Source organism: Crinia signifera, chromosome 5 (genome assembly GCF_055691185.1).
Source record: "Crinia signifera chromosome 5, ASM5569118v1, whole genome shotgun sequence".
In the NCBI taxonomy this organism is placed as follows: Eukaryota; Metazoa; Chordata; class Amphibia; order Anura; family Myobatrachidae; genus Crinia; species Crinia signifera.
The window spans coordinates 23782056-23799569 of NC_139221.1; the positions used below are offsets into that span (position 1 = coordinate 23782056).

General features: G+C 48.2%; 2 protein-coding genes across 2 annotated transcripts in view; one reads left to right on the forward strand and one right to left on the reverse strand.

Annotated features, from left to right (window-relative positions):
• The window catches only part of BZW2 (basic leucine zipper and W2 domains 2), a 61614-nt gene extending 60821 nt beyond the window's left edge, over positions 1 to 793 (reverse strand). The window contains exon 1 of the mRNA XM_083186778.1: positions 654 to 793. The gene's annotated coding sequence lies outside the window, so the exon portion shown is untranslated. The remainder of the gene's footprint in view (positions 1 to 653) is intronic.
• Positions 794 to 1028: 235 nt separating this feature from the next.
• The window catches only part of ANKMY2 (ankyrin repeat and MYND domain containing 2), a 28792-nt gene continuing 12306 nt past the window's right edge, over positions 1029 to 17514 (forward strand). The window contains exons 1-5 of the mRNA XM_083186779.1: positions 1029 to 1233; positions 7545 to 7609; positions 12725 to 12863; positions 16344 to 16442; positions 17245 to 17405. Of these exons, the coding sequence (XP_083042905.1) occupies positions 1170 to 1233; positions 7545 to 7609; positions 12725 to 12863; positions 16344 to 16442; positions 17245 to 17405 (528 nt within the window). The 5' untranslated portion in view covers positions 1029 to 1169. The remainder of the gene's footprint in view (positions 1234 to 7544; positions 7610 to 12724; positions 12864 to 16343; positions 16443 to 17244; positions 17406 to 17514) is intronic.

Sequence of the window (17514 nt, forward strand, 5' to 3'; positions counted from 1 at the left end):
TGTGTGCAGTGTGTGTGTGTCCCCTGTGTGTGACAGGTGTCCTTACCTGTGTGCAGTGTATGTGTCCTGTGCCTGTGTGTGTGTCAGGTGTCATTACCTGTGTGCAGTGTGTGTCCCCTGTGCCTGTGTGTGTGACAGATATCATTACCTGTGTGCAGTGTGTGTCCCCTGTGTGTGACAGGTGTCATTACCTCTGTGCCTGTGTGTGTGTCAGGAGTCATTACCTGTGTGCAGTGTGTGTGCCCTGTGCTGTGTGTGTGACAGGTGTCATTACCTGTGTGCAGTGTGTGTGTCCCTTGTATGTGACAGGTGTCATTACCTGTGTGCAGTATGTGTCTCCTGTGTCTGTGTGTGACAGGTGTCATTACCTGTGTGAAGTGTGTGTGTGTGTGTGTGTGTGTGTGTGTCCTGTGCCTGTGTGTGACAGATGTCATTACCTGTGTCCAGTGTGTGTGTCCCCTGTGTGTGACAGGTGTCATTACCTCTGTGCAGTGTGTGTGTCAGGTGTCATTACCTGTGTGCAGTGTGTGTGACAGGTGTCATTACCTGTTTGCAGTGCAGTGTGTGTGTGTGTGTGTGTGTGTGTGTGTGTGTGTGTGTGTGTGTGTGTGTGTGTGTGTGTGTGTGTGTGTGTGTGTGACAGGTGTCCTTACCTGTATGCAGATCTTGCTGGCTCCCTGTCACACACTGGCAGACAATAGGACACTGCTTGAAGGGCAGCAGCAGCCTCTCAGGACTGACTCCCACAACCAGCATCCAGCAGCCCAGCAAAAGCAGCAGCAGTGCGCACAGCCTGGCGGGCGATACCAAGTCAGTCAGAAGGGGGGTATGCATCTGCTGAACCCAAGACCTTATTCTCTATTACTCTGACTTGCCCCACTCCCCACATAGGACTTATATTCTGCCCGATAATATAGGAGCTGTGAGTTGCCGGTAGTGCTGCGGCACATGTGTATTGTGTGTTTATTAGTAGACTGCCCCCACCCCCCTGTGAGGAAGAAGAGTGGATTGCTCCGTGAGCAGTCTCAGCACCGTGATGTGCAGCTGCCAGTACTAGTAATGGCGTCCTGGAGAAACTGACACAGTGTCAGGGCACAGGCTGATACATTGTTATACATCCGTATTGGCAGCTGTGTGCCCAGTGTGGTGACAGCCCAGCAGCCCGCAGTATGGCCCCGAAGAAAGGAGACCTGTCAGAGGAGGAGAAGGAGCTGATCTCAGCTATTTCTAAAGGTGGGTACCGTGTGCCAGGTCCTGGGGTGAGCTCAGGGTGCTGGTGTGGAGGGTGTCTGTGATGCTGCAGTTGTTGGTGTGTAAGGCTGGAGTCTGGGCTGGGGGGCCAAAAAATGGGCCCATCTGGGCTGGGGGGACCAAAGAAGGGGCCTGCCTGGGCTAGGGGTCTGGAGACTGGGGTGCGTCTGGGCTGGGGTCCAAAGACAGGGGTCCGTCTGGGCTGGGCGTCCAGAGACAGGGTCCCTCCTGGGCTGGGCATCCGAAGACAGGGGCCCACCTGGGCTGGGCGTCCGGAGACAGGGGCCCATCTGGGCTGGGCGTCCGGAGACAGGGGCCCATCTGGGCTGGGCGTCCGGAGACAGGGGCCCATCTGGGCTGGGCGTCCGGAGACAGGGGCCCATTTGGGCTGGGCGTCCGGAGACAGGGGCCCATCTGGGCTGGGCGTCCGGAGACAGGGGCCCATCTGGGCTGGGCGTCCGGAGACAGGGGCCCATCTGGGCTGGGCGTCCGGAGACAGGGGCCCATCTGGGCTGGGCGTCCGGAGACAGGGGCCCATCTGGGCTGGGCGTCCGGAGACAGGGGCCCATCTGGGCTGGGCGTCCGGAGACAGGGGCCCGCCTGGACTGGGCGTCCGGAGACAGGGGCCCGCCTGGACTGGGCGTCCGGAGACAGGGGCCCGTCTGGGCTGGGGGTCCGGAGACACGGGCCCGTCTGGGCTAGGCGTCTGGAGACAGGCCGGCCTTTGAACACGTCTACAAGTGTAAGCCTGGGCAGTGCATCTGTAGAGGTGTAAAGACCCATACATACTATGCGATAAAGGCAGACGATATCGTTAGCGATATTATTGTGTATATCGCTCAGTACGTAGGAACGATAATGATGCGAGCTTCTCTGGTTGTTATCGCCCCACTTTGTCATTTGTATGTACAGTCAAATGTTGCCTATGTCATTTGTGGCTAGGTGCATATTGTTCAGTGTGTATGAATGATAAAGATACATTTTTCATAAAACAAAATGGTCTTTGTCTTTATTGGCTCGGTTACTGTGTATGTTCTGTATCTCCGAGGAGTTCAGGGAAATCGGTAACGATATTGTTGTCTGCCTTTGTCGTACAGTGTGTCTGCAGCTTTCGCCTTGGCTGTGCGGTCATCCAGAGGGTCCAATGTCGACATTTGTATTTTTAAGTTATGTTGACAGCTGCAAAATATCGATATGTTCACAGTATCGACATTTACTGTAGCAAAATGCAGACAGGAGGTTTAGGGTTATACTTACTAGTGTTCTTTCTAGCACCCCGCATCTTTAAAAACCTGTTCATGTTCTCTTCCCTGCCTGCAATGTCGCTCTCTACTTTGGTGCTTCTAGCACAGTGCAGTCTGTATTTCGACACTGATAGAAGCACCACAGCAGAGAGTGACACCCAAGGCTGGGAAGAGGAACTGCATGGGTTTTCGAAGCTAAAGGGGTCTAGACTGAACACTATATACTTACAGTGCGGCACTAGTTGCATGATGCTGTAACTGCCAGAGTTATGAGCTGTAGGATTATGGTACTTACTGTTGGAACAGCCTCATCACTACACCACGGATTGTTGACATTTTTAGCACGTCAACATTTTACTAGTGTCGACCTGCTCCATGTTTAAATGGTCAATGTCAAAAATTTGATTATTCTAACCACCGACCAAATAGACTGAACTCCATCTGTTCTGCACCTGAGTATAATGCACAGTAACAATGCATTGTGTGCCTGGTCCTAATGGGATTATGTGACCTGTCTAGCTGTGAGCGCCAGCGGATTAGAGGCCCATGACCCCTTGCAATAGCCGCGGTGCTCTGAGAAATCAGTAATATACGTTGGTTTGATTTACTGTGTGTACAAAGTTGTGCTGCTGCCTGATCACATTGGTATTAAAAAGATAAAGTACAGCAGTTGCCCTAAGCAACCAACCAGCTTCTATCTGGGGTAAATTGTAGGGTTACCACCCGCTTGGGATTACTCCGGACAAGTCAGGTAATTAAGACCGATGCAATGTCCGAAAATCAGTCTGGAGTTGGGGACAGCCGGGCAGAGAGCAATGGGCAGCCCAGCTGTACTGTACTGTGAGCAGGTCCGCAGCTATTTCAAATCTCGCGCGCCAATGAGGAGCGGCAGTGGTGTCTCCTGATTGGGTGCCGGACCGTGAGCTCCGATTGGCTCGCGAGATGATGCAAGTTTTGGAATAGCCGCGGACCTGCCCTGATACAGCCGGCTGCTATGAAAGCATTTAACTCCCCTGTGGCAATGAGCATTCAACTACCCTGTGGCATTGAGCAAGGAAGCCCTAGCAATGAGCATGTAGGTAAGTGGCATAATATGTAATATGTTCTAGCCATTCGGTGTGTGGTACAGTATGTAATGGGCATTATCGTGTGTGACATAATGTGTAATGGGCATCACAGTGTGGCACAATGTGTAATGAGCTTTACGGTGTTAAGCTATGTTTTTTGTGGCATTACGGTGTGCAAAATAAAGCATCAAATTGAAGCAAAGGTTAAAAAAAAAACAGTATAAAGGTGGGTCAAGGGTCAGGGCTGGGAGTGGGTCGGCTGTGGGTGGGTCAAGCGTCGGGACACTGCCCGGGAATCTCTCAACACAAAGGTGGTATCCCTATTAAATATACTGACATGGAAATTCTATTGAAGATGGGCTGTTGCCCATAGCAACCAATCAGATTCTACTTATTTATTTACAACCTTGTAGAAGATAATAGATAGACTCTAATTGGTTGCACTTGCAACATCCCTTGAGTGGTGGTCTGGGCCTGGCGGGAGCCACACATGGTGGGTTGGCTCTGGCCTGGCGGGAGCCACGCGTGATGTGGTGGTCTGGGCCTGGCGGGAGCCACACATGGTGGGTTGGCTCTGGCCTGGCGGGAGCCATGCGTGATGTGGTGGTCTGGGCCTGGCAAGAGCCACGTGTGGCAGGTTGGGTCTGGCCTAGTGGGAGCCACGTGTGGTGGAGCGGGACCAAGAAGCTTATTTTGTTTGGAACTGGTGACATCACAACTGCACCGATGCGGTGAAGAGAAAGCTCTTTTCCCGATGATTGTTATCTGTGTGTTAGGGGGGGAGCTGACATTAGGCGATGGCTAGTGTCATCTATAGGCACCGACAGAAGAACACAGACACCCGGCCATTATGTGACAATTGGGAAGGTGAGGATAAGCTTTGATTATTACTTTAAGCAGTGCCATCATGGAGGCATTGTAACCCCTTAACCATCCATTCTTGGGAATAATGATATATTTTACCCCTCCTGCAGTCCTACCCCATCTCCTCGCACGCTTCCATACAGTGATGGCTGTCAGCGCTCTGACTGCTGGATAGCTCCTACCAATCAGAAGCTGACAGTCATTTGCTGTCTGAAAGACAAGTAGAAAACGCTGTTCCAAGTGGCTGCTCCGAGTGTTATTCACAATCATATCGGCCAGGCAGCATTCTCTACCTACCATCCAAGAAGCTCCCAAGCCAACAGCCCTGGAGGCAAATGCAGGTCCAGCCTGCCCCTACTGAAAGGCCCCTAGAAATATGGGGTCCTGGGCTTATGCCCACTTTGCCTATACATTAAGATGGCCCTGACTGTCAGTGTGCGTGGATGTAACTGTAATGATGATACAGCGTTATATAATCTCTGATAAACCCGGAATACTGTTTTACATTATGATCAGTAGCTGGGCTGTGTGCACAGCTGGTAATATAAAATCAGATTAGTGTTCAGGAGTTTGCAGAAATATTCTGTCTAATGGGCAAAATAATGTCACTAACAAGACCCTCGGTGCGCTACTGAGCGTTCTACCGTTCATCTGGGATAATAATCCCTTCAGAGAGAGCGCTGTGGAAGATTATTGCCAAATATCCAAGGGTACGATGCCCAGGTCAGCAGCAATCTGAGGTCTGACTGTGGGGAACTGTCAGAGAATTAATACACCTTTTACACCGAGGCAAGAACCCGGGACGGACCCAGGTCAGCAGCAGTGGGTGCAGTGAGAGAATAAGCCTGACCGCTCTGCATGCTGAACCTCTGTCCAGTCATTTCATGGTCTATAAAGTAAAAATACTTTAACACGATAACATAAATGATGTAAAGTAATTTATTTCTGGTGGGTTTATATCATTATGCGTAGTTCTATGGAAACGTGATTTATGTTTTTTATTTAATGTATAATTATAACTCCAAGAAGTAATTTTTTGTTTTTAATCAGTAAATGATAACTAATCTGCTTTCCTTCTGCTCCACTTCCTCCTTCCCCACAGCCCTCCCACACTCACCCATACCTCCCAATTGTCCTGTTTTTTGCGGACGTTCCTGCCTGGGGGCAGTTGGGAGCCCCCCTGTCACCAGTGCACATGCCCCCACTGTGGTGAAACCGGGGAGTGGCCTTGCGAGAGCATCGCGAGTATAAGTCAAGCCCCTTCCCGCTAGGTCACGCCCCCCAAATTTCTGGGTGTGCACCAGCGTCCCTCCTCCTCACTCCTCAAAGTTGGGAAGTATGCACTCGCCTTTGCCCTGCACCGATCCCCAGATAGGGGTTTAAGATCAAGTTGTGGGGTTACTTTCCTATTGTAAAGTGCAATGAAGTTTGCTGCGCTATATAAGAAACTGTACATAAATAAATGTAGGCTAATTTTCATCACAATTGGTCGACAGAGGGCTGTAGGCAGGGACTATAAATAAAGGTGTGTTCTAATGACAGTAATCCTACCAACATGATTGGACACACCAAATCACGTGACCATGCATTCTTTTTTTTTTCCTCAACGATTGTACACCTGAACTATTTCCGACAGTCACCAAAACGTCATCACAGCCTTTAGTAGCATCATTCGCATTCGCTCGCCCCTCAGCGGGCGGCGTTAGAAGGAGCGCAAAGCAGTGATTCAACCTGTTCAGTTAAAGTGCAGATTTTTGGCCTAGGCGAAAAATTTGGCACAGTCCATAAACATGCGGGTCAGCACATTTCTTGCTGGATCCACATATTTTCAGGGAATTTGCGGGTGTTTTTAGTTGGTTTTCTCTGATGCCGACTTAAAAACAGGCGTCCACAATTGGATACAAGGGTATTGCTTGTGCCATTTAATTAGGTTCCCTTAATAAGCGTTTCTAACATGTGCTTATATAAAGCAACTACTCTGTACAGACTGTATATTCAGCCGGCTTACAAGCGTTCGCGAATAGAAGCTTGATCACGAAAGCGAGTCTGCCTTCTCCACAATTACCTCAGCAGCAGAATTATCCACCTTCTGTCAGGCCTGGCTGTAATCGCTGCACATTCATCTGTTTAATTATGTCAAGTGTGACTTATGCTGCTTTCAGACCGCAAAACTGGCTTTGACCAGGTATTTTAAAACGTTTCTAAGAACGGGTCTGCCGGCTAAAACCCCTTTCACACCACATGTCTTTAAACGGTATTTCAGTGCGGTTTTTGTTCCTTCACAACACTGAAACGGGTAGGACCCTGCTTTATTACCGTTTAGAAATACCAGTCCAATAGAACCAGTAAATTCACTCTGCACCTTTCAGACTGCACAAAAAAAACGGTAAAAAAGGCAAAATAACGGGTAAAAAGTGCGGTCTGAAAGGGGCATTACTGTGCCACGCAGGTCTCACGTCCACCGCTAACCCTATAAAAACAGAAAAACATCATTCTGAGCAATGTATGTAATAAAATGAAATGGGCTGCCGAATCGTAGATCAAGTAGATCTTTTAAAATGCTGTATATCATAAGCTGGGCCTTTCGCTAACGGGAATCTACGGTGTGCCAAGCTGGACATTGTATATGTGCATCATGTGTCTTATTTACAATGGGCTTAAGCATGTTTGTAATGAAATAAAGGGGGTTTTTCTGGTCTGTTCGCAGGAGGGCCGATGTTTGGCGTATGCACAGCTGCATTTTTGTGCATACGCTGGGTGCCTGCGACCACGTCGAACAGTCTGTTCACCGAGTGGTACGAAGCCAACATTGCGAGTAGGGGCGTGGTGCAGCAGCGTATAGCGTAAAACATCCATTCAAGGCATGCGGGGGTGGGGGGGTGCGACCCGGCATTCACAGGGCGGCGTCTGGTGGATTTGCAGGGCTGCAATTTCACCAGAATAAGGTCCAAAGTGAAGAAATGAACACTTGTCATACATGCCATTATTATTATTATTATTATTATTATTATTATTATCTTATTGCCTGCGTAGCAGTGTTTGTTGGGGGGTCTCTATGGTGTCTATAAAATGAACTGAACCCAGTTATTGATTGTCTATGGTTTGTTATTTCCGACAGGCAATGTGCAAGAAGCAGTGAGGCTACTGGGTAGTAAAGATGTCCGGGTGAACTGTCTGGATGAGGTAAGTCTCCTATATTATCACTATGTATGCACAGACCTAGAAGACTCAATGATGGAATTATTCAAGTAAACCACAATTGCTGCACTTCTGGATATTGTGTGTTTTGTTTTAACTCTTTATCTTCTAATAGAAGCAATACAAAACAAGATCACAACAAACACAAAGAAAATACAATTCTATTTTTTCCCCCCCAAAATAAGACTAAATAAAACAAAAAAGTAAATGTTTGCCCATTTAAATTGCACCATGACCTGTTTTGATCCCTTGTTCACCACTGGTCGATAGTTGGGTTGAAATACTGTGTGTTAAGGGGCAAACACCCGGGGCGATTTCAGACCCTTTTCTATGCGATCTGACTAGAACGCTTAGAAAAGGAGCACGTAATGTTCAGTGTGTATGCCCTGCAGCGATGCCGATGCTCGGTCCCGCGTGTTGGTATGGCCCGCAGGGAAAGCCAATGCTTGCACTGGCTTTCCCTAGATTGCAGGGCTTTGCCTATTATACAAACAGGCAAAGCCCCGCTCAGCACGGGCGCCCAGCACACAGCATGGTCTGTTTTATATAAATAATCTCCTTTCAGATGCTCACTGGAGAGCAAACAGAATTAACTCCTGGCTCCCAGCGCGTGATCGCAGATGGGTGGAGTTTATTCAGCAGAGCATGCTAAAGCATCACCTGACTACATGTGTCACGTGACTGTGGTTGCCCTGGTAATAACATCACACTTTACAGAATCTTAAATACGTAAGAAAGTTATCTTTTCCAGGTTTTCAAGAAAAATTAAAACAATGAGAACCACGATAAACTCCAAGATTCTTGTTAGTGAATTGCATGAGCATAGTGATCTGTCCGTGTACATTTGCACCTCCCCATAGTGAACAGATTTGCAGGTATCTCGTTACATTTGTATCCAAGCTTCCTCTCTGAGCTTAGCCTGTGTTAGAAGGCCCATTCCCGCCACTCTCGTGCCCCTGGTCCTTTGGAGAACTTGTCTGGAACTGTGTTTCACAGAAACAAGGTGTTTCCTATTGGGAACTGGATGGTGACAATGAATTGGGGAGCATCATGGGATTGTCATAAACGTGTCTAAAGGCCCCCCCCAAACTAGAATGATTTTTAGGCCAATCGTCCAATTTATCGGCAGATTTTTACCGATAATCGGCAATAATTGACCGATTATTGTCGATTATCAACAAAAACCGGACAATCGGCCAAAAAATCATTCTAGTGTGTGGGGGCCTTAAAACCTCATGCGTTCAGGCTTCCTGCTTACAGATGCACAATCCCCATATTCGCCTTACGGATTCTCGCAGTTTGTTTTATCACTGTTTCCAATTGTAAAGCGCAGCGGAATTTGCTGTGCTGTAGAAGAAACTGATAATAAATACATTAAAGGTTGTCTGCTCTGGAAGTCATGCAGGTCCTCAATCTGTTTATAACATTCCTCAGCACCAAGTTCCGATGACCTTACTCTCCCAGATCATAAGAAGCTTAGCAGGGGCTGACACGACTATTGTACATCCAGTTACGCATCAATTACTATAGAAGTGCGCACAGTCACGTTTTGATTTTGGCAAAACCGCCCTCAAGCCTTTTGGTTTGGATTCGGATTTTTTGAAAATCCAATAGAAAATGATTTTATATCTGAGCTCTGCACCAATGGGAGCTCGGAATCTGGATTCCAGTCCCCTAAAGCAGTCTCAGCTGTGACTTTAAGGAAGCTGCTAATGTATTTAAAAGCTACAATTCATTTCCATTCTCCAGCAGTTCCACTTGCATTGATTATGTTCCTTGTTCCCATGACAACGCAGAGGTATGAGAGGCTTGGCACAAGCTGCCCAGTAATTCTGCGAACAATAACTCTGGCAATTTACCTGCCTCCTATGTGCTTTTATCCTGAACTGTACCACAGGGTTTGGAGAGCTCGGTGCCTGAACAGACAACAGTCTTCTCTACTGATCATCTAGTACTAAGCATTACTAGCCCCAGCCAACCACTGTAGTGTGATGGAAGGTGCTGGGAGCGGGCAGCGGCAGATAGATCATGGGGACCAGCACAGTATGGAAAGCTTTCAGACAGGTTTATGCAGAGTTACATATGTGAGAATTTGAAATGCAGTTAAAAGGACGGCTGACCACAGCGTGAGGAGGATATGTCAGGGTAACGCTGCTTTCTGTGGCCCTTCGCAGCGTGGGAGATGTGTATCTATGGATTTGCTGAACCTTGTATTTTGAGTCTGTATAAGTCACCTGTATGAGCATTGTCATATGGAAGGATAATTATCTCCAAAAGCTTCCATCAGCTCCTTCTACCATATCACTCTGAGGGGGCTATTTACTAGAGGTCCGAGCATTTTGACAACACACTGGTCAGAAAATAGACCAGTCTGTGGCTTCCTGCTGACACATCACTCCTCTCCTGATATACTCTGTGCTGCTGGGGGCCCTGCTCCTCCCACTCTATAACTCTCAGTCTGTGGCTTCCTGCTGCCTCCATTCCCCTCCTCACATCATGTCACTGCCCCTGTCACATGCAGCCCTGTCCTCACTGACACATCACTCATATCCTGTTATACTCTGTGCTGCTGGGGACCCTGCTCCTCCCACTATATAACTCTCAGTCTGTGGCTTCCTGCTGCCTCCATTCCCCTCCTCACATCATGTCACTGCCCCTGTCACATGCAGCCCTGTCCTCACTGACACATCCCACATCTCCTGATATACTCTGTGCTGCTGGGGACCCTGCTCCTCCCACTATATACCTCTCAGTCTGTAGCTTCCTGCTGCCCCCATTCCCCTAGTCACATCATGTCACTGCCCCTGTCACATGCAGCCCTGTCCTCACTGACACATGACTCATATCCTGTTATACTCTGTGCTGCTGGGGACCCTGCTCCTCCCACTATATAACTCTCAGTCTGTGGCTTCCTGCTGCCTCCATTCCCCTCCTCACATCATGTCACTGCCCCTGTCACATGCAGCCCTGTCCTCACTGACACATCCCACATCTCCTGATATACTCTGTGTGCTGCTGGGGACCCTGCTCCTCCCACTATATAACTCTCAGTCTGTAGCTTCCTGCTGCCCCCATTCCCCTCCTCACATCATGTCACATGCAGCCCTGTCCTCACTGACACATCACTCATCAGAGGTCCCATGCTGCATCTGTGTAAGCCAGGCATGGGGAACCTTCGGCCCTCCAGCTGTTGTTGAACTACACATCCCAGCATGCCTTGCCACAGTTTTAGCATGGCCAAATAGCAAAACTGTAGCAGGGCAGTATGGGATGTGTAGTTCAACAACAGCTGGAGGGCCGAAGGTTCCCCATCCCTGGTTTAAGCAGAGGATCTGAGTAACCAGTGGGGAGTGTCTGTTCAGTAGATGGCGTCTGAGGCATTGGCAGACGGTATTTGCTCAGATCTGCTACAGAAGAAAGTGCAGCAGCAACGCGATTGCCGACCACCTTTTATTCAGCAAACATATAAAATGTTAAAGAGCTCCTGAATTCCCACTTCACAATGAATGTGCTATATCAGAATAGTGAATCGCGCCATGTACGTCTTTTTACAGATTGCCCAAACTGCCATCCAATCAAATAATTTTTATTTTGCATATGTTTTTGCATTGTAATACAGACATTCCTCACTTAACGACCAGGTTCCGTTCCCACGGCCCGGTCGTTAAGTGAATTGGTCGTTAAACAAACCTATAGAAAACCCCTTCTGAGACGCGGGTCGCTAAACAGGCGGGCAGGTCGTAACTGCGGGAGGGTAGGCGGGCAGGTCGTAACTGCAAGAGGGTAGGCGGGCAGGTCGTAACTGCAAGAGGGTAGGCGGGCAGGTCGTAACTGCGAGAGGGTAGGCGGGCAGGTCGTAACTGCGAGAGGGTAGGCGGGCAGGTCGTAACTGCGAGAGGGTAGGCGGGCAGGTCGTATCTGCGAGAGGGTAGGCGGGCAGGTCGTAACTGCGAGAGGGTAGGCGGGCAGGTCGTAACTGCGAGAGGGTAGGCGGGCAGGTCGTAACTGTGAGAGGGTAGGCGGGCAGGTCGTAACTGTGAGAGGGTAGGCGGGCAGGTCGTAACTGCGAAAGGGTAGACGGGCAGGTCGTAACTGCGAGAGGGTAGGCGGGCAGGTCGTAACTGCGAGAGGGTAGGCGGGCAGGTCGTAGCTGCGAGAGGGTAGGCGGGCAGGTCGTAGCTGCGAGAGGGTAGGTGGGCAGGTCGTAAATCCGAGCAGGCCGGGCCGTAAGTCCGAGCAGTCACAGCACGGACGCTGAATGAAGGCCCCGGTCGTAAGTCCGGGTGGTCGATAAACGAATGTCTGTACTCGGTAATATTTCTAGTGCATTATGTTCATGTCACTCTGCTGATGTCTGACTTGTACCCGGTTCTCTCTGTAACCGTGAGTCGGAGCATTTACAATCACCACTCGTTATAACTTTAATCCCTGACCGCCAGCTTCGGTAGGACAGTGCCGCCACGGTGCCACGACTGAATGGGTTACACGGATAAATGTAATCTTATATTGACAAGGCGACTGTTGGCATAGACAATGTTGACATTCCATCCATGTCGACACGTTGCACCACACCCATTGTAATGCACATAGGGGCCTAATTCTGCGTTGCACGCCAATGAGTGCGCAGCAGAGGGTAATGGCGGCCGCCCGTCTGTGAGTTCATTCAAATGCCATTACAAACTCCATCTTTTGTCAACGTCGGTTCCGCCAAGGAAGGGCACCCTCTTTAGCATCCATGCACTCTGTAATAACCATTATTGCGTCTTATATCCCATCATCGGTCGCACCATCCAAACTTGGGCTGGTCCAATATAAGGTGCAGGATCTCCACTGACCTTGGCCGTCTGACAAAAGCCGCTTGAATAATCACGCCCACTGTACGGACCATTCGTGTATACATTTATGAGACTATCTGTTTGCTGATTGGTTGTTAGATTGTGGCCAGTCCTAATTTTGCATCATTAGACCCTTTATGCCAAAAACCAAATATATATCAGTGTTTTTTATCCTTTGATGTCCTCATTAAACTCCTAAAGGAGAATCTACTAAAATACAATGATCTATGTGATGCAGACTGATGGCGAGTTCTGTCTCTTGCAGCATGGCATGACGCCTCTGATGCACGCTGCCTACAAGGGGAAGGTGGATATGTGCAGCCTACTCCTGCAGCATGGCGCAGATGTGAACTGCAACGAGCATGAACACGGATACACGGCGCTGATGTTTGCTTGTCTTTCAGGTATTGTGCGTTGTACATCTGACCAGGAGTTAAAGTGTGGGGGGAACGTGGCGGAACGGAGTTCCACCGCCTTTTAATGGTAGGGGGAACTAGTTTCTCCTCCACTACAGCCCTGCACAGTAATTCCAACAGAAAAGCCTGTCCCAGGAGCTTTCTTTTCTGGCACATGTATGTGATGACAAGCCATGACAAGGTACTAATGCTGAGGACATTATGTGTAAGGGGCAGTACTACTGTGGGCATTGTGTGTAAACAAGAATACTGTGTGGCATGTACAGGATAAGGAGTACTGCTGTGTAACGTAACATGAATAAGGGGCACTACTGCGTGTCATGACGTGAGTAAGGGACACTACTATGTGGTATAATATGAATCAGGGGCACTACATGTGGAGCAATGTGAATAAGATTGTGTACTGTGTGGCATCATTTTAAATTGGGTGCAGTATTGCGTGAATATGTATGGGAGATGAGAGGTTGGGCTCAAATTTATAGCTTGCAGTGGGTTGCCAAAAACCCTGGCACTGGCTCCGGCTTGCCTAATGGGGGGAGGGGTCTGGTGGCAAAGAAACACCAGTTGCCAGGGCAGTATTAAGAATGACATATTGGAAGGGGCCAGAAATACCTGAAAACCTACCAGGCCATGGGTTAATTGGGCCCTGACAGTTGCCTTTCCTAAAAAAGATACCCGTATACCAGGGTGGCATAGGAGACTGGTAGTGGCCAGCAGAAAAATATTGGAGGCAGGGAGCTTGGAGGTGTCGGGTGGTTGGTTAAACAAAGGAAACGTGTTGGCCAGCGTTTGTATTACAGTAAATCAGCGCCTACAGTTGTTTGGTGTACGTTTAAATATTTATAGCTGTTTTTATCTAAGTAGCAAAATCTCATCATACAGACCTGCTCATTGTTGTCGCATCAATTGCCATGTGTGACATCGCAGAGTCACACGCTTGCATCTCATTCGCTGCTGCATCTAATAGATTTAGTGGCAATAGCACAGCATATCGATGCCGCGCCTTAGGTGCATCATTGGTACGCCAGACACGCACAAGTGGCATGGCGCATCAACAGTGAACGCAGCGATATCTGTATCTGATATCTATGACTGCCACCATTGTCACCGATAGATCTGTCATTGTGTCACCTTGTCTGGGATCTGACGGGAAGTATTTAATGACCAGATGAAACATAAGGTCACGTGGGTTATCATTGTTGTATCCGAATGTGTACAGTCATTTTTCATCCTGGTCTATTCCTACTATTGTGTCGGCTAGAGGCACATGAAGGGTTCCTACAGTGATATATTCTGCAGAGGTCAGGAATTGAGGTTAAGCTCAACCGACTCTCCGCCACCGGGCCCAGCACATTCTCATAGACCTGATCCTTTGTGCCTGAGTAGGAGGTCATTCTCCCGGAATGTGGCTGTAGGGTACAGCACGTTTCTCCTTACCTTCTAATATGCCCACATCCTGTCGTCCCCCCCCCCCCTTTCTGTTACCTTTTCTTAGGGTTCAGTCTGTTATGAGAACATAACCATATGAGAAGCTCGAACGGATCATAATGTCGACATGTTTTCCAAGTTGCTATTCATGTCGGCACTGATAAGATGCTTAGAATGTCGACAGAGGTGCCGGTCCTGGCCTGTGGGTATCACCTACCTTTACAGTGCACCATTGTCTTCTGGGTCCTACAGTGTCAGAAGATGCGGGGTTCCGGTAGTGTTATTGGATGCGACCGTGTGTACCCTAATCCATACCCCTGCATCCTAACCCCCATGTCAACATTCTGCAGCATTGCACGCGTCTACAGTGTGAGCGCATCGACATTGTGCAGATGAGGGTCAACATTATGGGTGGGATTCTCTAAAGCAGAAATGTGGTAAAAACCCTGTTATCGGGGTTTTTACCGCATTTCTGTATTCTCTTTTGCCCCTCCGCAGTGTCACCTGGTGATTCCTTGCAGAAGCCTATGGGGTTCTTACAGCAGCGCTGTGTGAGGGATCTCTGCGGCCATCTCCCGTGCTCTGCACATGTGCAGACGGACTCCCGGGAGCCGCTTCGCAAGGGACAGCTCTTATCGCAAGAGCTGTCCCTTGTGTTTATAATCGCATATGTTAGAGCATATGCGATTATTAAGAATGCGGGAGGGGGCGATAAATGTTACAGCATCCCGCCCAATGACTGTACATGGTGACTGCATCCCAATCCTTCTGCTTAAGATTTGGGGGAAAGGGCCAACCTTGCCACAGTTGTGCTATTAGGGAATGCTAAAACTGTGGCAATGCATGCTGGGAAATGTAGTTTTGTAACAGCTGGATAACCACAGGTTGGCAAGGCCTGGCTTAGAAATATATCCTAACAAGTATATCCCCTGTTACACACACACACACACACTTAATGGTGTGTGTGTGTGTGTGTGTGTGTGTGTGTGTATGACAAGCTAATAATAACTGTGTGTATTATTTTTTTAGTTCCATTTATAAATGTGCCGTACACGGTCTCCTACAGAGACCGCCAGCAAGCGCTCCATTATCTGGTTAGTCAGCGCTCTTCAACCTAAATGTCAAATCCAGAGAGCGCTGTAAATAGAAATTAGGCAGCGACGCACAATAGCTAATGATTATGTGGGGCTGGGAGCCGTCCTCGGATATATTTTTGGCATTTTGTTTTGTTGATAGACCTAATGCTTATTGCAAATGATTTACACTGGTCCAGGGCCGCCTGATTGGTTCAGGGGGAAGTGATCCGCTCAAGTCTCCATGTCACCATCTCGCCTGGTCCTAGTTGTCCTGGGAGCAGAATAATCACATGTATAGGACTCTCTGCTGTGATGCTTCTAGCCAAGGTCTGGTCTGCATATCGGTGCTGAAATACAGACCACACTGTGCTAGAAGCAGCACAGCTGAGAGCGGCACCCCAGGCCATCAAGAGGAACTGCACGGGTTTTGAAAGATGCAGGGTGCTAGAATGAGCACTGATATTCATGCACTACCCTCCTATTAGCAGACTCTGTCTATGTCATCAGAACCCCATGCCCACTTCACAAGGGAAAGACGCAACAGCTCCTGGGTTGATAACGCACCAGACAGTCAGCTGTGTTTGAAAAATGACAGTTAGGAGCTGCTTGGCTAGTGTGTTATCACCTTCCACTATATCACTTCACCAGGTTTAGTACATCTGCCCCATGATCTCTTTTGTACATGGTTTTTCTCACCCATTCCCTTATTACAACTGTAATGTGCGCCATTTTAGGTAGATGGCTCCCAGGCTGGTAATTCTTCCCCAGCCCTCTTACCGCTGGGACAAAATTAAGCATGCTCTGGCTTTGGCCCATCTTCTCCAAGGCGTGAACTGTTGTTTGTTTTCTTTGTACTGTTCCACAAATGGAGACTAAAGTGAGAGAACAAGATGTGGCGAAATGCGTGACAGCCTCGCGGGAGACCCAGCAGTAGGAGGAGTAACACCTGTCTGTTGTGTCACAGGCAAAAAGGAGATTGTGTGGATGATGCTGGAGACCGGCGCCAATACCGACGTGCTCAACTCTGTTGGGAGAACTGCAGCGCAAATGGCAGCTTTTGTAGGTAAAACCATTTACTTGTGTACTCAAGAGGGAACCCCCACACGGCCCCCACATCGGGGCTATCGTTTATCTCTTTACTTTTATGCAAAATAACACTGCGATGAACTTCCAATACAGGTAAACTCTCTATATTCAGTGATGTAGCGCTCATGGGCGCGAGGTGTTCACGGGGGAGACTCTGTACCGCACACTCTGCACCAGCCGCTATGGACCCACGCAGTTCGCCAGCTCCCTAGTCTCCTCCTGCAGTGCAACCTTTCTAGTGATGTCATCACAAAGACAAATTAATGCTAGATTAATTAAAGGATTACTTCTTTAGTATGAGGAGACATGCATCCATTTATTTTAATGAAATCTACTTTTATTTTTCTATGCCTCCACATTTTGTTTACCCATTAACTTTGATTTTGCTTTAATATCGGGAACGTGAGTTTGAGTCAAATAAAATAAAGATAGCTTAAAATATTTTTCAAACATGCCCCAATCTTGGACAAATGCTGCTTCTACATTACATCTGCAGAATAATTGAGGAACGCCCTCCCCCCTGCTGATCCAGTGGTTTATGTGTCTTCTTAAAACCGGACACCTGCACGAAACAGCCTGTTGAAAACAGAAAAACACACTGCTGCCATTCGTTGCACTCTGACCTTCCTTAGTGACATCATGCAGATTGTTTGCATGATTACATATGTTGCAATAAAACAGGGCTTCAAAGATTTCAACAGGCGATTTCAGGCAAAAGTCCCATTTCAAAGAATAGGAGTTCAAGACATGAATTTATTCATTGTGCTTTTGTGTTTCAGGCCAGCATGACTGCGTAACCGTAATAAATAACTTTTTCCCACGTGAAAAATTGGATTATTACACCAAACCGCAAGGACTAAGTAAAGAACCAAAGTTACCTGCTAAGTTGGCCGGTCCCCTGCACAAGATTATGACGACGACTAACCTCCATCCTGTAAAGGTAAATCCTATTTTAAACACATTATTGTTAACCTCGCCCTTTATGCATTTGCAGCACCATATTTTAGCAGGCGATGAATGATTTACAATGTTTAGCAAATAGATGTAAC